The sequence below is a fragment of the Mytilus californianus genome, unplaced genomic scaffold (genome assembly GCF_021869535.1).
Source record: "Mytilus californianus isolate M0D057914Y unplaced genomic scaffold, xbMytCali1.0.p SCAF_3, whole genome shotgun sequence".
NCBI classification, from domain to species: Eukaryota; Metazoa; Mollusca; class Bivalvia; order Mytilida; family Mytilidae; genus Mytilus; species Mytilus californianus.
Window position 1 is genome coordinate 112,086,500 of NW_026262679.1, and position 21,572 is coordinate 112,108,071.

General features: G+C 31.7%; 1 protein-coding gene across 1 annotated transcript in view; it reads right to left on the reverse strand.

Moving 5' to 3' along the window:
- Positions 1 to 2,490: 2,490 nt before the first annotated feature.
- LOC127733721 (alpha-1A adrenergic receptor-like) overlaps positions 2,491 to 21,572 on the reverse strand; it is a 70,897-nt gene continuing 51,815 nt past the window's right edge. Inside the window, exon 3 of the mRNA XM_052243036.1 lies at positions 2,491 to 2,978. Coding sequence (XP_052098996.1) covers positions 2,491 to 2,978 — 488 coding nt within the window. The remainder of the gene's footprint in view (positions 2,979 to 21,572) is intronic.

Sequence of the window (21,572 nt, forward strand, 5' to 3'; positions counted from 1 at the left end):
CTTTCCGTTTTGAATTTTCCTTGGAGTTCGGTATTTATGTTGTTTTACTTTTCACACAGTTTTAGCTGCTGAATCCCAATTATTGTCACATTAACCTATTGTGTTTGTTTGGGTTGCTCACCTAATTTTGTCAATATAACGGAACCATAAATGAATGTCATACAAAGTGGAGGTTAAGCTATAAAACCAGATTTAACCGACCATTTTTTTTAAATTCCTGTATAAAGTCAGGAATACGACAGTTGTTTTCCATTCGTTCCGTTGGTTGATAAAGTCTAACGTTTAATTTTGTCAGTTTTTCCTGTACTTCCTCTTTCTCTTTTTTACTTGTAGTTCGGAAATTTTTAAATACTTTTTTTGGTTTTTTTTGTATTTTTTCATCAGACTGGTATTTGTAATTTCTTGACATATGGTTTTTGACTGTTCCCTTGTTACATGTTACTTTTTGAACTTAGAAATTGTAATTTGGGGTCAATTTAGAACTCATTTTCAGAACAAGTGACTATTTGAATCCTTCCCATTGTTAATTTTCAATACACATGTAGTGTGTAAAAGCATTCCAATAGTACTTGCATGTGGAGTATATGTCTCTCAGCTGATACGATGTTACTGTGTTACTGTTTGCATAAATGGGTCGTATACAACCAACCTCTGGCATCGATGCTATTTTGTATGTACAATAGGCTTTATTATTTCACAAGTAGATCAGTAGTGAAATAGTAATGGTTACTTGTTTAACGTACCTTAACTCCTAATATTTTATTTCTCCTTTGCCTCCTTAATTTTGACTCATGAAGCGTTTTCAAAAATTGAAACTCAGTGAAATCTAATAATCACCTTTCATTTACTACTTTTTGACATTGATTGTCAATGGTGGTCTACGAATTCTTTCAGGGGTATAGTTAAGACAAGCTTACATAGTAAAGTGTTACATTAAAGAGTTCAGAACGGACAACACATGTTTATTGTATAACCTCTCTTAGGTACGCTCGTTACCAAAAGTTTTGAAAGTAAGAAATGTAAAGCGTTTAAGGGCATAAAAAAATGATTCTAAAAAGAACAGACGGACATAAACCATCAACGGTCAACTTCGCTTGAGGATAGTGAAATATAAAAAAAGGAGATGTGGTTTGATTTCCGGTGAGACAGCTATTCACCAGGGTCAAAATGACCTGGATGATATAAACTATATATCACCACTCTACTGATTTAAAAACTACCAAAACCTGCAAAAACTTGTGCCAACTCTGGCTAATGTCACCATGCCCGTAACGCACATTAGACATAGAAAGTCACAGAAAAATAAGGAAAACATAGAAACTTGTAATTCAGATCCTAATTCCACATACATTAATATTTGTCATATATATAAATAAAGAAAAATATATCAACTGTACGTATTGTTTCTTAAGTTGGCAATGACTTTCAAAAAAGAGGCGGAATTAACCAAAATAGTACTAATTTTGAAATGGTGGGTTTAACCTGGTTTTATTGCTAGCTAAACCTCCTACTAGTATACATGATAAAAATCGTGTGAGCTACCAAAGCTAAGACACATTGTTGAACGTGACAATAAATGGGATTCATCAGCCAAAATTGTGTAATCATACATCATAGATGTACAACACAACTGACTTAACAAATCTAAAAAAAAACAAAAAAACACTATAGATATACACAACAACTGACTTTAAAATTCCAAAAAAATAAAAAAATAAATATGACAAAGGCAAGGGATATTAAAAATAAAAAGTCGAAGATATACTGACAACGCCATAAAAAACGTAAAACGACAAAAAGACAAACAGTCTTAACTTGTGAATGTTTGCCATAACGTCGATGTCACTGCTGGAATGGATTATGACTTGGGCCGATTCGAAGCTTAAGATATTGATTCGACACTTGTAAAGGATCAGATGTTTACTTCTGTTTTTCTTTTTTTTTTATGTCGACGGGTTGCTGTTTCATTCGCATATACCAAACATCTCCATTTATAAATATTATCCGCGTGTACAATGTTGTGCGTTTAATGATTGCCGATGTTAAAACTGTAATCTATTTAAAATGATTATATTATGATAAAAGCTTGTGGTTGTTATGTTGAAAGGAAATTAATTTGTCGTTGTTAATAGAATTCGCAAAACCTGTCTTTTTCGGCTGTTGGTCCATTGAAGTGTAAATATACTTTATGTCTTTTTTTTCTGACCATACAATACAATAGTGGGGATGTCATTATTTATTTTGAATGACAAAGTTAGCTCTGCATTCATAATTACATCAGAATTACAAATCGCTACATTTACCGATATTATTCCGTTGCTAAGCAAAACAATTAATTTCATTACATATTAGCAATTTATTGCTAATGAAGTTGTTTTCAAAACATTCCAAAACTATCATCTTCTTAATCTGATCAACTAAACTTAAATAACCATAAAGTGACAAATAAAAAAGATTTTCTTTCACACATTTTGATCACATCACTGTTTGTTAGACATCAGAAATAACGTTATAAGAATTATAGTTACGCTCCATCTGTTCAATACGTAAAGCGTCTATTTGATCCTGATCGTAATTTCCGGAATGATAATCGTCATAATCACTTTTGAGCGTAGTGGAAGATACCTCCTTTGAGTTCGGTGTACCTCCATTTGAATATTGGTACAAATTAACCATTTCGTCGCCCTTGCTTAATTCCATATCATTTTTGTTATAGTGGTTAACATTTTGATGTCTAGGAGAACCATGAAATGATCCTTTGAGCTCCGAGAAAGACGTATTCATCGAACACTGTCGTCGATGTCCAAAGTGTCGTCGTCTCTGTCGGCACTGACACTTTATTATTCTACAATATGCATTTTTAAATTCTTTGCTTGAACAAGCGTATATAATCGGATTTATCATAGAATTACAATACCCAAGCCAGAAAGCCACTTTAAACAAAATCTCCGGAATATAGCAGAATTGACATAAGGCACCTGAAAGAACAATATATGAAAAATCATTAATTAGCTGAAATCAATCAACTTCAATATAAAGTAGATAAATGGGTTTTCAGTGCCATTTTAAAATATCAAAATTGTTTAATGTAGGGCACGTGCGCATGTAATACATCTAAACACTAAGTAATATTTTCTATGCAAAAGCTCAACAGACTTATCAGGCTTATAATTTTATACGCATGACGAGCATTTCTTCTACATCAGACTTATCGGTGACGCTCGATTTAAAAAGATTGTCAGCAACATCAAAAACGAAGTTGTAGAGATTTAAAACCGAAAATTCCTGTTAATGACATAAATGATGTTTCAAATTGTTGAAAAATATCTAAATTTACTCAGAATGATATTTGAAATTGAAATGTCTTTTAAAATGATATAAAAAAATTGACTAATCTACAGAAAGGAAAAAAAATCGATAGGAAAAAAAACCCCAACATTATTCATGATACACAAACGACACGATTTTTTTCTGGTAAACTCTTCATTCATGACATTAGACACTAACCAGGGGGAAAAATGCATGAAAATTGTTGAATAGTACGAAATTACGAAATGGAATTGAATATGACTTGAAAAACAGATTTTATAACGATCAAAGGAAAATAACGACGAAAAGACAAACAACAGGATAGGAAACTACATGGAAAACTAAAGAATGAGCAAATTGATACCAAAGATAAAATCTTGAGAATAACAAATTTGTGCTCCAATTTTGGAACCGGTCTTATTATTCCTGGCAATTAGACATTTGATAAATTGCAATTGGGGATGTTATAAAAAAAGAAAGGAGAAATGTTTGAAGAAACAAAAACAGAAAACGTATATATCTGTGGTCGTCTGTGATACAGAATATCCTGAATGGTCAACAGAGTCAGATGACATCGGTTTAAACGTTTGAGCGTTTCGTCTACAAAGGCTCACCAGTTGCGTTCGAATGAATAATGTTAAAGACGAAGTTGAAGTGCATTGAGGACCCAAAATTCAAAAAGATTTTACCAAATAAATCTAAGATAATCTATTCCGTAATTATTTTTATTGCACAAAATGATGTACAAATATTCTGAATCCTCAAGTACATACAAATGTATCAAATACAGGTATATCATGATTTCATTATTTTTATTTGCATAATCAGTTAACTAAAATAAAATATTCTTCCCACGCATTTCTATTATAATGCTTTTTCTTCCCACGTATTTCGTCAACACAGCTTTATATATTGTTATGCTTAAGAATCAGAAAAAGATAATTCTTCAAACATGACTGCAAAATCTCACTAAGAATGAAAAGATATTAAATTACAAAGCGTGATTATATATCGATCATAATTACAACAACAGCTGAATATCATCTCTAATGGTAAAGTCGATCCACTACGAATTAGCGAATGTTGTAATGACTGTATAGGAATACATTTTCTTAAATGTTCATTTTACTCAAATCTGAGTTCATTCATTAGTTCTTCAAAGTAACCAAATATACTAATCCATAATGTGGCATTACTTCGTTATTTATTTGGCCTTTTTAACTTTTTTTATTCGAGCGTCACTGATGAGTCTTTTGTAAGGGAAACGGGCGTCTGGCGTACACAAGTTTATGCCTTGTATCTATGATGAGTTCGTATGGAATTTAGGCAACAGTAGTTTACCGATGTTCAAATCTCATAAAACTATTTAAAAGACAAATCAAGGATACAAACAAAAACTCGTATGAACTGTAAAAGGAGCGAAACCGAATGCATTGATAAAACTATTAAAACTAAAATAAATTTCACTTTGCAAACATAAAAAATAAGTAAAAGGCTGGTCAATGGAAAGGTTTTCTATGAAATGTATGACAGGGGTTCTCTTCAGACCACTTAACTTCATGATCAAAATTTTTCTATTGACTAACAAATTTTATACATATTCACAATCCTAGTCATGTTACATTTACTCTATTGATAGGAACCGATAAAAAGAAGAGTGTGTTTAGATTTCAGTAATTGTAAACTAGTTTTGATTGCTACTCACTAGTTTCATAGCTTATATATTGGTTCAATTCAATTGCATGATGCTTGACATTGATTTTCAAGGTCATAAATGTAAATGCTGCAGTCATAGATTAAGAACTCGACTATTAAAGCATATCCCATTCAATTTTTTTTAAGTTAATCTATAGTTATGTGAAGTTATCAAAATAATGATATTTGGGCCTAATTCGCTGCAGAAATTACTGTTGAGTCATTTATATCTAAGAACTTTCCTGACCTTAACCTCCAGCAAATCCTTTGGTTTGTATAACAAATTTCTTTAAAAGAATATGAATAACAAAGATTTGGGATAAACGTTGAAGTAAAGTAATTCAACATCACTAGGAATGTTGAAAAAAAAAAGTTTTCAGCAATGGACAAGTCTATACAATATGTCTAAAAGTAAGCAAGTGTTTTTCTTATTAAAGCTTGCTTTTTTTTAAAATTAATAACAAAAAGTGAGTCAGATAGCATTATACGGTAACGTTAATGGCATTAATGAAAAGCAACAGTATTTTACCGAAATAAAACTCAAAGTGATCATTTGATGTTCTTTATTCTTGGGTTGGTTCAAAATAAAATGTCCCTTTTAAATATAGTTGAGTTTATCGTAGGGTAAGATGTACTTTCCTTTTCCAACGGTCGTAAGACGAGGAAAAGAAAATAATTGATATGGATGACAAGTTAATTGAAGGTAGATAATACAAAGACTGCAAACCGTGAGTCGAAGAACGACACCATAAATGTTCAAATTGATGACTTCAACTTTACAAATTTGCAGCTTTTGGTATTCTCCTTAGCGTACTCAAACGCACCATGTTTTTCCTTTTGATTTTAACACAAATACGTAGTTTGTTATCCATTAAACACATTATTTGTCAAATTAAGTATAAAAATTCAATCATATAACGTTACGTAATGTATCTCTTTTCCCTCATCATAGTATAATTATACAATATTTTACACCCACACTTCTCAGTACAGTGGGTAATTTGCTTTATGGATGCTGTCGTCTTAAGAAGGAAGCAGTCTCAGACAAAGTTTCCTGTTAAATACCGAGGTAATGTTCAGAAGTGGAATAGAAATTTATTTCCTAGTTGTCAGAAAAAGGCATTAGTAATATCAATAAAGTTGGCAGCATGGATTCTGTTAGGTCATAATGTATCTAGTGAATCACACTTGATATTTGATAATTCGTGTTTTATTTCACTTAAGTCATTTACTCTTCACGCGTTACTTATACAAACATGGCTTTAAACATTTTGGCTTTGAGCGTTCCTAATAAATTTAAATCGAGGAAAGCGCTTCTAACACATAAAATTTATAATAGAAAGTGTTACTTTCAGTTTTTGTCTCTCACAAACAAAAATTGATTTTGATCCCCGGTGTTTTGAAGTGCTCATGTCATACAATCTTTTTCTGTGTGATGTATTGCAGATGATTACTTGTCTTAAATCTCATTCATGTTGCCATACTGGATTCTATTTGACATGTTATTGTTTAAACGTGACAAGTTTTAAGAAGGTGAATAAGTATTTACTTAAGGATGTTGTCAGGTCAGGTTTAGGAATTGTTGTCAGGTGTTCGAACTCCTTGAATTTTTTCCTGAGATACAGGGTAAATTATTTTGCCCCATATCACCCACTTTTCCTTTCATAGAAGACTTCAATAGCTCATAAAAAGAATTATTTTTTCTTATGATTTGAGAACCAAATAATGCCAATGCTAAATATAAGGCAAAGGTCCGAGTCGTTTTGATCCGTCATTTTTTAAAAATCAAATATCTCAAAAAAGTGTTCCATAACCTATCAATATTTTTTAAACTTATTTTGTTCCTTTACTAATGCTTTTCTGACTTATAGTATCAATTTTAAATTCAAGATTTTTTTAATTTCACCTAACTACATCCTTAACATGTCCTTAGAAACAATAAAATACTTGAAAACCTCAAATATCATATAGTTAAAAATAAGGAAATGTGATATGATTGCCAATGTTCAAATTAAGTGGATGTAAGCAATTACAGGCAACCGTAAGGCCTTCAACATAGAGAAAACTCATACCGTTTAGTCGGCTATTAAAGGCCCGACCTAAAAAATATGAAACAATTCAATTGAGAAAACTAACGGCATAATTTATAACAAAACAATTTACGAAAAACAAATATGACAGACATGAACCAACGAAAACCACCGAACTACATGCTCCTGACTTGGGACAGGTACACAAAGAATGTCGTCGGGTTAAATATGTTTGTAAACGCCCAACCCTCCCCTAACCTGGGACAGTAGGGTTATAGCACAACATAAGAACACAGTATAAAAATCAGTTGAAAAGGGCTTAACTCGATACAAAGCAGAAAAAAAACATCTAAAAAAAACACACACCAGACGTGGCAGGGTATTTAGACATCATTGACAACAAAAAAGACACAGAAACAGATCTGAGCGTACTAGCAGTTACTGACAGCTATTTCAAAGCCAATGAGAACTAATAAAAAATCATGTATCTAAGACTTAAATATCAATCAGTACACATCCAACATCTAAAGAGAATAGTTTAGATTACTGTTCCGCTCCTTAACAGTTGTTCAATTCTTTATTTTTCTTCTATAATAACAATAATTTGAAAACAAAAGTGTTGATTCTTTTTTTAGATAACATTCTAAATGCTAGCTTAGGACTTGCTAACCACAGATTCTATTTAACAATAACTCTCTGGGACTTATGCAAAACTTATGAAAGCGGATTATCAATCTAAAAATCAGTAAGATGTGGTGTTTTATCTTTTGAACCAACCAGATGTAGTAATTTCTTCGTACAAATAGTTATCAAAGGTACCAGGATTATAATTTAAAAAGCCAGACGTGCGTTTCGTCTACATAAGACTCATCAGTGACGCTCAGATCAAAATAATTATAAAGCCAAACAAGTACAAAGTTGAAGAGCATTGACGACCCAAAATTCCAAAAAAGTTGTGCCAAATACGGCTAAGGTAATCTATTCCTGGGATAAGAAAATCCTTAGTTTTTCGAAAAATTCAAAGTTCTGTAACAGGAAATTTATAAGAATAACCATATAATTGATATTCATGTCAACACCGAAGTGCTGACTACTGGGCTGGTGATACCCTCGGGGACGAAACGTTCACCAGCAGTGGCATCGACCCAGTGGTGTAAATAGTTACCAGGATTATAATTTAATACGCCAGACGCGCGTTTTGTCTACATCATACAAATATCAATAAAATAATAAAGAAAGGCGGGAAAAAGGAAAAAAGAGGATACCTTGACCAAAATGCTTGCTTATGGACGTGCATTCATATAATCAAGTCATAATTCAGACTGAAATAGATCATTTCTATTCATTTTTCCTGTGGTCATTATCTTTGGTGAATGTCGTATCAGGGATAATGTGAATGTTATATCTGAAGCTATTTAAATTGCATGGAAGCGCAAAAGATCAACAAATACTTACAAAATTTCAATTGTATTCTTTCAATCAAAACAAGTTTAAAGATGAATTGTGTTTATGGTACATGTATGTATGAATATCTGCAATGTTTGAATGTGAAAAAAAATATATATAAATTTCTTGCCGTAGGTTAATTTATATTTTTCGTTTTTTTTTACAGCAGTTTAACGAACAGTCATTAGTGTTGGAAAAGGTTTTTATTAAAATATGTAGCTGTTCAAGGAAAAATAAACTGTGAACAAAATAGGCATGGGGCTAACGTAGGAAGAGTACGAAAGTTGCAAATGTAGACGTTGTCAAAACAATGTGATGCACGAGTTAATACAGTAGCATTTTATCATTGTAGCTGTAACCATGCCTTTTATTTACCATCAATGTATCTATAAAAAAAGTAAAATCTGTTCAAAAAGATAGTTTAAACATGATATTATATATTCAAAAAATACAATTCTAATACAGTTTTGACATTCATATGGTGTAAAAAACTAATTGCGTATTTACAAAATCCAGAGCGAAATTTTCAGTGGTTTTATAAAATTCTTAACAATTTTAGGGATAACCCAAATTAATAAAACTGCTAATTACTTAACAAAATCTCTGAATATTTTTATGGATTTAACCAAATTGATTTTTTTAAAAACTTGATTTTACAAATTCACTGTAACTTATACACATGGTAACCTCACGGCTTATAATAATTGATCCACACCATATATGACATTCTTTAAATCTTTTGAATAGAACAAAATAACAATAATATAGATATAAGTGATGTTAATGATGTTAATTCTTTAAATCCAAAACATCTACTCTAAAATCATCAATCATTATCATTACAAAATGTTGCACTAATATTAAAAAAGTTCCTGATAGCTACAAAGATATAACAAATATAGTCATGTTGGTCATTAATACCGGGTACCTTAGAATCGTTTATAATTAACAACTTAAGAGAAGTGTTAGCAAAATCCAAAAATGTCGCATTTCCCAGCTCGTCCACTGGGAGAAACACTTAATGTTTCTGATGGACATGGTAAAAAACTATTCTAGAAAAAAGGTTCAGCGAAAACAAGATGAACCAAAACTTGACACTTTATCAGAACGGATAAAACAATGCTCGGTTATACATTCAGAAGCTCATTGAAAAAACTACGATGTACCATAAGCACACCTTTTCCTAATCCTTTCGAGGAACAAAAAAATCTTTTTTTGGAATGCTAAATAACGTGTAATTTATCTGGGTATCTAACATATATCGTTACAGTACTCACGACATTTCAAATATAAAAAAATTACAAATCCGTTAACGTTATTTTGTCATTTTGGTATTAACATAAAGAAGGACGATGAAAATCATTTATTTATTCGATTGTCACTGCAGAGTCTTTTGTAGATGAAAAGCGCGTCTTGCGTGCAAAATTATAAGCCTGGTATATATGATGTGTTTTTTCATATAACCAAAACTGCTTCTTATCTTGATCCTCTTCTTTGATATGGACAAAGATGAACGGCTTAAAACTAAATTCAATGGCAAAGAAATAACTTGGCAATACATAATTAGTTTCCTTTAGTTTTGACACGTCTCCAATGTTTGTTTTAAGTAAAGACAAAAGAATTATCGAAATCCGTGTCTGATGCAGTAAAATTGATACCGATAATGTTACTTACTGTATCCTATTCCCGATTTTGAGTAGGTGTGAATTCGCATGGTGGGTAAAACACAGACGAAAGATACCAAAAGGGCATTCAAACTCGTAAGTCGGAAATAAACTGACAACGCCATGGCAAAAATACGAAAAAAGACCAAAAGACAAACAACAGTATAGAAAACACAACACAGAAATGAGGGTAATGAAAGCAAAGCAGGAGAAGTTTACTCTTTCGACGCAACCGGTCTAGCTTTTTTTTTGAGTTTAAGAGATTCACGCATTGTTTTTTCACCTGTATCTCAATATTCTAAATGGATTTATGAAACTTGAAAAACGGTAAATAAGTATAACAAAAGTACCAAACTCCAAGGTAAATTCAAAAAGCGGAAGTTCATAAAAACTGACTGTTGTTGCTTCTTACATATTGGTATTCCAATGACAAATACATATAAAGCAGTGATTTTCATTGCATTTGCATAATTTGGAAGAACGATTATTGTTAATGAAAGAACGCTGGGAAGTAGATATTGAATACAAAATACAGAAAAAGAAATCCGTATTTATCTATTTCATTTACTCGTATCAGTTATTTTAGGTCCTTTTATTGATAAAGTGCATTTATTTTTATATTCAAACAGAGTAAGCTTCGAAACAATTGTTTCGAAAACAAGTTTTTTTAAACAAGATATCGAAGATTATATGTACTCTAACAGATCTTTGGAATTTCTTAGTATCCACAACTGATTCACGCCGCCCCAAGAGTAGGAAGTTCCACAATAACTTTATAGCCCGGCTTTGATTGCTAACAAAATTGATATAAGTAATTTAGAAAGAGGTTTCGTGAAGCACTTACAAGACCCAACACTATAATGTTGTCTGTATGGAAGGACAATTATGAAATTTGGGTATCCAATACAGTGAAGCAAGATTCTGATCTTCATCTTTGGTTGCAATAGCAAAGGAACATAGAACAGACCCATGATTATTCAGGATTTCCTTCTTGGTAAGTGTCGTGGGGAAGTACGTTATGTTTCAAAGATAATTGTTAATACTTTCCTCGTTTATCAAGCAGTTTTTGTAATGTGATTTACACACATAAATTATGTTGTTTGGGTTTTTTTCTACGGGGTCAACAACATATTTGCTATGGATATAGTACAGGTGCTTAGCAACTTTTGGGTCTGTGAAGTTCGATGTAGCATGTGTCTCCATAGACCCATTAAGTTGTTTAATTTTGATTTGTATCAATGACCTCTTATCCTTAATCCATTTGGAAGCGTATCTACGTCTCCTTTTTCGCGTTTAGTCAGTTGCCAGGCATTTTTTATCCTCGGCTGAATCCATCAGTATTTTGAAGCTGTATTTTCAATTTGCGGACTAAGGCCCACGATATTTCGGGCCTTTGGATTACACATTTATCAGAAAAGTATTCAATAACCTACGTTGTCTGGACAGAAACCATATTGCATCTGCAAACTATAGACGCAGCATTGTGATAACCTCCTTCAACAACCGACCGAAACCTTAGTGTATTATATCATATATTTTTTTATGTTCTGCAAACAATATCAGATACGTCAAGGTCATTCTAACACTCTTTATTAAAGAGTCGACAGAAACCCCTTGAGTTATCTATAATATAATCTTTTCTGTTTTGTAAAATGTGTGTTTTCTTTCAAATCGTTTTTACTCTTATTAAAATATGATTGTTTACTGACCAGTAAATCGGAATGAAAAATCACCATGAATTTCTTTCGGGTGTCTAGTTTAAACATTTTGATACTGAGACAAAATCGTTGGAGCCATTAACATTATATTTAACAAATCTGAATACATTGAAAATAACATTTTATAAATTAGGTGCGTCCAAGGCTCCTTACTTGATTGACTTTCATTAGGAACGCACAAACCAAAAGTATTGAAAGCCAAAGATGTATAAGACTTAAACACATGAACAACTATATATGATTAAAAAAGTATTACAAAAATACCGAGCCCCAATGCAAATTAAAAAGGTGGAAGTCAATGAAACCTGACAAAATCAAATGCTATCAATCAACGGAACATGTGAAAAACATCTACCATGTTCCTGACTTGGTACATATCAGATACAAAGTACGATAATTTGGCAACATCTATCACTATTTACTCAGCGGTAGTACAATCAATGAAGACTGAATTGAAAATGCCATAAAATCAAGGTTAGAAATTCCGCTAATGAAGACCCAAAAATTCTAACGAATAAAAATTTGTTGATTAGAAAAAGCAAAACTCAACACAATACATCATGTAACCACAAATACAAGCTGCCGATTTAACTAACAAGATGAAATGTAAAAAGACAAAATGTCATTTTGTCTTTTAGCATATTACAACAATATATTTGATTATCAGACTTGAAACATTGACACTTAGACTACTATGTTTGTTTTTTACGTGTTTAATTTACAACTGCCATTAGATTCCATTATTTTATTATGAGTCCACGTGAAATTTCAGATTATTTGCAGACCCCGTAAAACTACATCAATTAAATCTAATTAAATAGTTTTAGTACGGAAATTACAAAAAATATCTAAACTATCTAATTAGTAAGATAAATTTTCATCCATTTCTAGACTATTTCATCAAATTCCACCACTCCATTGAGGTGCGGTTTCATTTAATTATTGGTTAGTTTTAGTAATTTATACATTGCACGAGTGATTTTGTTTATAATGAATATTCTACACATTTTTCTGCTACCGACATTAACTTAAAGGAAATTGTTTTTTGAAATAAAACAAAGACAAAATGCACAGTAAATAAATGGTCAAAGTAAATAGATGATAACGAATTACTACTGTCCTAGAATTTATCTTGTACTTTGCAAAGCCGATTAATAATCATGGTGATCATTTTACTTGTTTTTGCTATTGTAAGAGTACAAAAAAGGTGTTTACAAGTATTTGTTGTTACAAAAGAAATTCAATTTACAAAATAATAGTTCACAGCAATGCGTGTAGGTTTAACAACAAAAGTGTAATAGAATTGATAAAGGCAGACATTAAGTAGACAACTATGTATACCACGTTTTTATTCACTTTAAGCACTGTAATAACCTGTTATGCTACAAAATACTGTCTCATTTTTTTTTCAAGATTGAATTTCTTTGTGATATTAGAAAATATGATGGGTTTTGTTTCATGATAAATGTTTTCACAACTTAAACGGCAATTTCACATGAACTTGCTTCTGATAAAACAATGTTATACTGATAAGAAGCTACAACAATTCGCCAATAAAGTCAGAAATGATTTTACAGAGATACCTGGCTTATTGTTTTGTAGAAAAGACACACGTTTTGTCTAAATGCACTCGAATAAAAAAAGCTTAAATTAAAAACCAATGCAATGTCGAAAAGTGTTGTCAACAAACAATCAAAACAATATATAACCAACTTGGGTTGAAACAGTTTTGGCTTTGATTACCCTATGAACCAAATAATAGGAAATAATTGGCTAAAATAGAATTTGAATACGCTGAACAATTATTATTTCATGATGTAAAAGGTTATTCGTCATGAGAGTATTCTTTATGTAAAAGCATACGAAGTTCTTCTTTTTTCAAGACCTCCATAAATCAATAGTATCATCATATTTCAGCTTACGGCCATCTTTGAACATGTAAAGGTTCCTAATATGTATTGGCTACATAAATCTTTATACTACAAAAACAACCAAGTTTAAAATATCGTATCAAAGCGGATTTTAAGTGATCTACATATTCCTGCCGTTTTAACTATGTAAATTATGAGATCTTAGACCATTAAGATAATATGATGTTATGACCTTTTCCCTAAATCATAATTTGATCATATGTTTATTATGACGGGTTCATATTTTGATTGAATTGCTAAATTTTTACAAGTGTTTGCATCTTCAAAGCATGTACATAAAAGTAAAGGCAATTATAAATACCAGGAGATCCGTAATTGAATAAGGCAATCTATTGGTTGCTATCTGTTGTCCTCCATTTTGTTTTCCTTTTATTACTTTTATATAAATTAGGACGTGTTTATTTTTGTGTGTTAAATTCTTTAAGATTTTGTAGTCCTAAGGCCTTTTATAGCTTACTATACTGTACGAGTTTTGCTCGTTTTCAAAGACCGTACGGTGACATATTTAATTTAAGTGCCCATTTGTCTAAGAATCAGGCAGTGGTGAAAACATGACAAACAAAACCCAACTCAAATTTACATTAATTTAAGTTCAAAATTTAACGAGCAATACGACGGATACCACATGTGGAGCAGGATCTGCTTACCCTTCCGGAGCACCTGAGATCATCCCCAGTTTTTGTTGGGGTTCGTGTTGCTCAGTCTTCAGTTTTCTTTGTTGGTTTTTTGTGTGCTTTTGTTTGTTTGTCTTTTTTTTTAGCCATGGCGTTGTCAGTTTATTTTCGACTTATGAGTTTGAATGTTTCTTTTGTATCCTTCGCCTCTCTTTTTCTTGTTTCCTGTTCTGGTATTTAAAGATATAATTTGGTTGAAATGTACTAGAAATTAACAATTAAGGGGAGCTAACTCCATAATTTGCTATCTTTTAACCAAAAGTTATCTAGAGATTTCTCGTATTACCAGACTAGCAGATACGAAAAACCTACAATTACTAACTCAGGACAATGTTAACTTCAAAATATGACGGTAAGGTCAGCGGGTTTTTTTCAGCCATGTTTTGAAATTCTTCTAAATTGCCTTCATCTTACAAAGACTGACACGTAATCGAACATAAGATTCATTGGGACAATACTTTTATCAACATCAGCATTGGTCTTGATTCGTCACTTTGATTATAAAAAAATGATTCTTTTTCTTCTTCAGTTCAAGTTATTATTAAATGTATTGAATGAAAAATGATAAATGGTGTCAAATCAATGTCATGAATATTGACAGTGTAATTTCTACAAGTACATTGTATTATTGTGATGATTATCAGTGTCTATAAAATTCAATCAAGTCGCTAGTCAAAAAGTAAACATCTAACATTAGATTATGATAACATTACTTCACACTACATTTCTAGCAAAAATACGGATTGATTAGAAATTATTTATATCTGATGTCTCTGTAAAGCCGGATCGTTTTTATGTCATGAGCATAGAAATTTTTCAAAAATTTTCCTTATTGATAAAATATTTTAAACTGTACGATGACATGTTTTATATAAACAATGGAAAAAGAAGTGATTAATGGGTAAAATATTAAAAATTAGAAAGAAAACATTTGACCAAATAAAAGGATTATGAAATGAAATTACTCGTGTTATCAATAAAACCGGAACATGTGACCAGCTAGGTTTTATTTGTATTATTTTTCCAAAATCAACTGCTCGTTCACGTTTTAAGTCAGCTGCATATATTTGGAAGCATGTTGATAATGTATTTATATGACCTTCCTTACAGAAACAACTGACGATAATTTGTTACAGTCCTGTTTGGTCATTTTCGACATTGATGGGTAGAATAATGATATATGGACGTGAAATCTACAACTTGTACGACAGTATTATCAACTTCAAAGGCATTCTAAAAGAAATTGTATACGAATGCTTCAACAAAATATAAAGATTTACTCTGTGTTCAGGCTTTTTCTTTCAATATAATTAAACTTATGGGTCACGGAACCTTTTTTCAAGCTACATGCTGTGCAAATTTGAACGGATTATACATGTGTAAATTGAAGGAAAACTCATAACTCTTATAGCATTAACGGTACCAATTTTAGTCCACCAAATACGCATTTTGCCAATAAAGCTACGTGCTGTGCACGACTGTAGGGATTATTTATGGAAATACGACTTGTGTGTGAATGGAAGGAAAACTCATAGCTCTCATAATATGAATGGAACTGATTTAACTGTACCAGATGCGCATTTCAACAATTAATGTCTCTTCAGTGACGCTCGAGGCCAAATATTTGAAAAATGCAAAATAAAGGCAACAGTAGTATACCGCTGTTCGAAATTCATAAATCGATTGAGAAAAAACAAATCCGGGTTACAAACTAAAACTGAGCGAAACACATCAAATATAAGAGGAGAACGAAGACACAACAGAAACACTAAAATGCAACACACACAGAAACGAACTATAAGATAACAATAGTCATTTTCCTGACTTGGTACAGGACATTTTAAGAAAAAATGGTGGGTTGAACCTGGTTTTGTGGCTAGCCAAACCTCCCGCTGTAATGGCAATGTTAAATATAACACTAAAAAGACAACATTTCATGACAGGACTACAATACAAATAAATGGAAGAACATACAGGACAGGGAAACACACAAATAAACAATACAATAGAACATTACGACAAGCTAATAGTTAACAAAGGTGCCAGGTCTAAAGATGAAGAGCATTGATGACCCAAAATTCCAAAAAGTTTTGCCAAATACGGCTAGGTTATCTGCCTGGGATAAGAAAATATTTAGTATTTAGAATAATTCATATTTTTGCAAACAGTAAATTTATAAAATAAAAAAATGATCATATTATTGATATGCATGTTAACACCGAAGTGGTGACTAACTACAGAATAAAAACGAATACGTAAAACAACCTAGATCAGCAAATACAATCAGCATAGCCGACCAACGCATTGTATGTCAGCTGAAAAGATCGACGCACAAAAGTGACGTCACAGGTAAATTTCTAAAAATTTCCAAAAAATAGGATAGAGTTCAAGATTAGGTTTGTAATACTGATATTACATGTATTTAATAACAATGAAAATAACAATACTTATTTATATAAAATTGTGTTAGTAATTAGATAATTAATTGTATTATCTAGCTATGTCGGCGTTTCTTCTATTTCAAACTGAAAACCAAAAACATAGTGTAAGTTTAGTTGACCCAAACTAAAATATTATAAATGAACTAGGTGATAAATTATCTGTACACTCACACACGAATAGAACAGAAAAAAGTAAGAATTACAACTACAAACAATAAGACATTTGACAATAACAAATATAACATCAAAACTAAATACAAGAATTTTGGATAGCAAAATACCGTGACACGAATTCACACTCAGCAAAACAGTCACAATCGGGAATAGGTCACGTTCGGTACTTAAAAGATCAGACGACGTAATGGCAAACCACAATCTAAGACAAAACCATTAAACAATGAAGAGCATATAAACCAAGAAGAAGAACAACAATGAATCAATGATTTGCATGAGGAGATATACTCCTCAATTCAAAATAATTTCCAAAACTTTGTAACAGAAAAATTCTAATAACACAATATCGGTATTTTTTTGCCAGTACTAAAATACAGGCTACTGGGCTCGTTATACCCTCGAGGACAAACAGTTCACTAGCAGAGGCATCGACCTAGTGATACTAATAACATTTGTGGTACATATTTTACTGCACCAGATGCGCATTTCGACAATTCTCGTGGATAAATATTTAAAATCGAATGTTATCAAGATATGAAGAGCTTATGAACCAAAACGGACAAAAAGTAAAGTCAAAGCCGGGGAATGACTCAGAGCATTGCATGAGGAAGATGTATACCTCAATTAAAAATAATTTTCTAAATCTAACAGCAAATTTTAATAACGCAATATCCGTATGTTCAGACCTACCAAAGTACTGGCTACTGGGCTAGTGATACGCAGGGAATTACAGTCCACGAGCAGAGATATCGACCCGGTGATAGTTATAACATTAACGATACCACTTTTACTGCATTAGATGAGCATTTCGACAATATTTTTTTTCAATGATGCTCGGGATAATCTTTTAATGTGCTTTCAGAATAAGAATGTTTTCGTTTTCTGCCACGAAACATACTAGGCAAATTTCCTTAACATTGCGTTATAGAATTTAATTATCTGAGTTATCTCCCCATGTATAGTCAAGCTTATCTTTTTTTCACTGTTATATTTATTATTTGATTCGCAATGATAAAATGAATAACACAATTGTCCTCGAATTCGATTTGTTTTCTGCTTTTTTAAACACAAAGATGACAGAAGACACCCGATCTTCATTTAATTACTCTTGTAATTTTAAGTGAATATTTGGAACATGATGCTTTCCCGAGATACACTTGCTCAGAAATTAATCCTACTGAGATAATTCTGAGTGAGATAAGTAAACAGCTCAAATTAAAGCAGCACGTTCACGCAGGTAGTCAGCTTCCTAAATGAAAAAGTATATATATGAACTACTTATTCACTCTGAAAAAATATATTTCTTCTTTTAGTTATTATAACAATGATATGTGTTAGCTTGCAGAAGACTGAAAAGATATACAACTTAAGTCATTAGATGTTCAGGACAACGTACATAACAGATATATAAATGGGCACAGACTTTTTAAAAGGATTTTTGCATGCAACTTGAGCAAAATGAGGGTTCTGTGGTATTGGCATACAATTAAAATGGGTAACAGAATTCGTTCAATGAGTATAAACAAGGGAATCTTCAGCACTTCATGAAAAATTCACCAAAAAGGCAAAACTAAGCGTAACATTGTGACGGCATTGTGCATTTTGCGTCAAAACCCTATTATTCGACGGTTTTTTCAGAAAATTTAATTTGCTATTTCTACGAATGTAAAAAAGTTACTGTTAAGTTCCACATGTTCTAGTTGCTTGTTAAATCGCCAATTGCATACATGTTATCTCAAATTAAGGCAACTGTAGTTAACCGATGTCAAATCTCATTAATCGATTAAGAAGCCATATCAAGAAACCACACAACATCTGATGTATTTCACGAACTTCAAAAAGAACGAGACCTGATGCGTAAACCGGGATAACGGCTCATGCTATGCATACAACACCCGCTATGCGAATCCTCAATAGATCAAATTGTCACATTCGGGAATTAAAAAGTTTGATTAAATTTAGTCTGCACCGTGTTTTGAAATTGGAAACGCTATATTAATGTAGATTGTTAATATGGTTTCTGTACAAATATCTAAATGATTTGGCCGTGTATTTTTTTCCCTTGAAATTAGTCTTTCATGATTTTTTAACGTTGTTTCAAATATCCATTACATAAAAATGTGATGTCGCCTTTTAAACTGCTTTTATAGACAGAATTACTGTGAAGTGATTGAATATGAACATATTTGTTTTTTTATGGAATTTCAATGGTATTGAAGTAAAATTTGAACGTTTTTATAAAACTCATCAAAGATACTTATAATTTAGCTAGATTTAATCATAATTCAACTGTAAGTTACCAAAAGGATTATTTTATTTGACAAACATGGCGAGAATAGCAGTTTTGACAAGAATAATCCCCATACTCCAGTCATTCTATTAGCGCATTACAATTGCTTCAAGAACCCTTGCTTAAATAAAAACCCAGTTGACTATAAAATGCAAGAATGTTTAATTGTAACAAATACAATACATTTCCTGGTGTTAATGTTTTGTTCACCCACCGTAGCACCATCTATAAAAAAAAACATCATTTACTTCGTTGCAGAGTCGTTCTACTTAATCTTTATTGTAAACTGACACATTAGACAAAAATGAACAATGTTGTTTTTGTAAAGTTCTAATTCACCGGTCAACATGAGCAGATTGCCAAAGACATACGATAGAGAAATATTTTGTAATGATAAAAACGATAAAGTGATGCTGTCTATCTCAATATAAAACTCTTCTTATCACGACTGATTTAATTTGTTCTTAAATAAGATAAGAATAATTCCTTTCATCTAAATATATTCGCCTATAAAACTGTCATTTGTCAGACCCCGATAAGTTCAAACTTATGGTCATTTCCCATTTATATTCTTAGGTCATATATTTAAAGAGACGTTTTGTCAGAAATCAAATAAAAAGTAACTATTTACGGTCAGACTTTTTATCGCACAAATGATTTCTGAAGCAAGACTGATTTATATCATAGCAATTTCAAGCATTTCTTTTGTAAAACTTTCTAAAGGAATCCAAGTTTATGAGCAGTGTCAAAATGAAAAAAAAGATGTCATGGATTTTACTCAGTAATGTAATCAATGTTAAACATTCCTAAAAAAAACAGACAATATGTTTTTTTTTTTCTCAAAGAAATAGTTGTTAATTTTGTCAAAACAGATAAAAAAAAATCGTATATGAAACTAAAGCTGAATGAGATAAGTAATTCATATAGTGTCTTCAAATGATAGGGCATTCGGACAATCAAAAGTCACAAGTCAAATGTCAGACGAGATAATGGGAATGAAATAACCCCAAAGAAAACCGACAAACACCAGAAAACTAATGGCGAAGCAACTCGAATTCATCCTAAGCCAGTGGTGATCTCACTTAAATTGATTGAAAAAAATAATAACAAATTACGTTCCTCATGATGTTCTAAAGTGAGAATCATTTTTAAGGCGGTTTACGTTAGACTTTTTTCTAGTGTTAATAAATCTTAATGGAAAATATGAACTTGACACAAACATTGAACAAGGGGCAGGACAGAATTGTTAAGCAAGTCAAACGATCTAAACATTATATAATAACTATACAAAGCCAAAAACTTAATACCTCTTATTGAAAAGTGTGTATGTCATATTGCATATGATAATAATCAGATTTAGTTTTTATTATGAAGTTTTCATGTTATAGGATTATCTTTCCTAATCAAAAGAACTTTAACGAATCTAAAACAAGAAAATGCAGATAAGAATTGCCCGTCGTTTGATAATTGGTATCATTTGCTTGCTGCCTCACTGATGTATACCCCACATCTTATTTTACCCCAGCCAGTTTTATCAAAGGAGGTTATTAGAATTTTTTCTACGTGATCATTTATGTGATACTTTGTTTTTCAAAATGTTTCAGACCGAATCTGCTTTCAATCATCACAATGAATTGATATCAAAATATCGTAACGAAACTGAACGACGAAAAATCAGAAGTGATAGTAAAAGAGAGGCGATAGATACCCAAAGGACATTCAAACTCATAAGTCGAAATTAAACTGACAACGCCATGGCAAAAAAAAAAGAAAAAGACCAAAACACAAACAACAGTGTACAAAACACAACATAGAAAACCGAAGACTGAGCAACACGAATTAATATTTCAATTGGTCTTTCGGGTCATTTAAGCTAGGAGACATCGTTCTACAACTAAAGGGAAATGCTATTTATTTAAACATACATGCCTGAGGCTGTCAATAGAATAACCATCTTACACTAGTAAATACAGTATAATATTTCCCCGTAACGTTACGAAATTCAATACCATATAAATACAAGTTTGGATTCAACCTAATAAATCACTCGTATCTTCTCGAAAAAGAGAGACAGAAGATATCAAAGGGATATTCAAACTCATAAGTCGATGAAAAAACTAAAAACGCCATGGAAAAACACCAAAAGAGACCAAAATGACAAACACCATTATATGAACCGCTTTCTTTATTATACAGATCT